The sequence below is a fragment of the Choristoneura fumiferana genome, chromosome 20 (assembly GCF_025370935.1).
Source record: "Choristoneura fumiferana chromosome 20, NRCan_CFum_1, whole genome shotgun sequence".
NCBI lineage: Eukaryota > Metazoa > Arthropoda > Insecta > Lepidoptera > Tortricidae > Choristoneura > Choristoneura fumiferana.
In genome coordinates this window covers 7,794,133-7,796,185 of record NC_133491.1, presented here as the reverse complement: position 1 = coordinate 7,796,185, position 2,053 = coordinate 7,794,133, and the positions used below count along the sequence as shown (strand labels likewise).

Genomic DNA, 2,053 nt, shown 5'->3' with positions numbered 1-2,053 from the left:
CTCTGCTTCCGTGTATCAATTGTTAATGTTAATCTGTTGAGGTTTAAGTTAACTGTATGTATGCGTTAAGATAAGGGATCCTCTTCTTCACCGATACCGGTCGGCAGCAAATTTGACTTCCTTTTTGCAATGTTACATTACGATTACAGTTTATTTATTAATTAGCGCGAATTCCGAAGCATAATACTGTTTATCACCAGTTTTAATTCCAGTCATTCTAGTTACTATTTTTTTTTGATAAATAACAGTGACGTTATGGCATTCTTACATTCTTACAGATATCAAACAATTTATTAATTGTTGGGCACAGTCCAGAAAAAGGAATCAAACTTTTTCATAATCAATTTTTCGATTATTTCTTTGGAAAATGTTTCTAATATCAACATGACTTTTGCAGCGACAAAATTCCTCTGGAAGATACGCAATTCCAAGTCTTGAACTATACTTCAAAGCATGTATTACTTTTAATTTTAATTAACTGACGTTAGTTTCTTGCACGTGCAGTTATAAATGCGTCATCGTAAATCAAAACTATTTATTATATTCTAAGCACTTAAACATTCTACATTCTAGAATATCTTGCATTCTCACATTGCTGAAATTGTATAAAGGCAAAAAGTACCTTTTATTTTCATCACATACCGGTAGCTACCATTCGAAACAACACTTGATACAAAACAATGTTTTTGTTTATCTTGATAACTGGTATTTCAGTGACTAGTGCATTAGAATCTCGTGTTTTCAATGGATTCGATTTGCGACCAGAAGTACATGGATACTTGGTAGAATTAAAATTGAAAACAGCTTCTTATCGATCATTATGCAGCGGATCCATCATTAATGCAAAATGGATATTATCTTCAGCACATTGCTTTCCATGTAACACTGAATTTACTGTCACTGTACAGCAAAAGACTGCTAAAGGTGAAGTTAAAATCCTCGGAAAAGTTATACCAGTAAATATTATTAAACATTCTGCTTATATTGAAAATGACGAATCCATTGAAAATCGGCTGCATGACATTGCTTTAATAAAGACATCAAAACCAATAAGATTCGATGAATTTACTTGGCCGATTGAGTTAGCTAAGCTACCGCCGAAGATTGGTCAATCCGTGATCATAGCAGGATACGGTGATACGGAATTAAGACAGAAACTACCACGCGAAGGTGCAGTTGAAGTATCGGAATGTCCTTATGAAGTTGATGATTTGGTGTGTTCATGGCATAAAATACGAGCCGGAGGTGGAGATTCTGGAGGTGCCCTGACTTCAAGGGGAAGGCTTGTGGGTATTACTTCCGCGAGTTGCCCCGGAGCTCATGTAGAAGAAATTGACAAGTGCATTACAGTGTACACAAGTGTCACGGTCCATTTACAGTGGATTATGGCTCGTATTTCCTAATGTAGCCGTGAATAGTTATGTTGATGGAAAAATAAATGTAAAGAAAAATAAAAAAAGTTTTTTTTTAATGTGTACCTGCACCTAAATAGTCTCTACCCGCGGCTTCGTAAACTATCAGTTGTAGTGGTTGAATTGAAAAGAAATCCCCGAAAACTACACCGTGCCTTGATTAAGAGCCTTTCCTCACCGCGTTTTTGAAACGCGCCGTCTATGTGTCCGTGTTTAGAAACGTGCCTTCACTGCGCGTTTTTCTTTCCATAGAGCAGCTATACAACTCGCATGTGTACGCGTTTGTATCAATACAAACGCACGTCGACGGCGCGTTTAAAAAACACGGTGTACAAAGGCCCTAAGAAAAACGCCCGCTGTATACTTCGTTTCATTTAGCATTAGGTAAAAACTTAAAGTAACTCCATTCACACAATATATTTTCAAGCCTTGGGGGCGGCCTATGTCCAGCAGCAGCAGTAGACGATAGAGAACCCCTTCTGCGTTTACCTTTACTTGCCCGAATTTCACTTGCCATACCAACGTTTGCCATAAAATATATAGAACAGTGCTGTTTTCAGGATTTTTTAAAATGCCATCATATAGAATGCACTGGGTTAGGTTAGGTTAGTTTAATATCAACTCTGAAGAAATTACTAAGT

The 2,053-nt window shown here is 37.0% G+C and overlaps 1 protein-coding gene across 1 annotated transcript; it reads left to right on the top strand.

Moving 5' to 3' along the window:
* The first annotated feature begins 654 nt into the window (after positions 1–654).
* On the top strand, positions 655–1,423 carry LOC141439209 (snake venom serine protease Dav-PA-like). The gene has a single exon (XM_074103391.1). The coding sequence runs from the start codon at positions 681–683 to the stop codon at positions 1,401–1,403; it is 723 nt and encodes a 240-aa protein (XP_073959492.1). The 5' UTR covers positions 655–680; the 3' UTR covers positions 1,404–1,423.
* Positions 1,424–2,053: the final 630 nt, after the last annotated feature.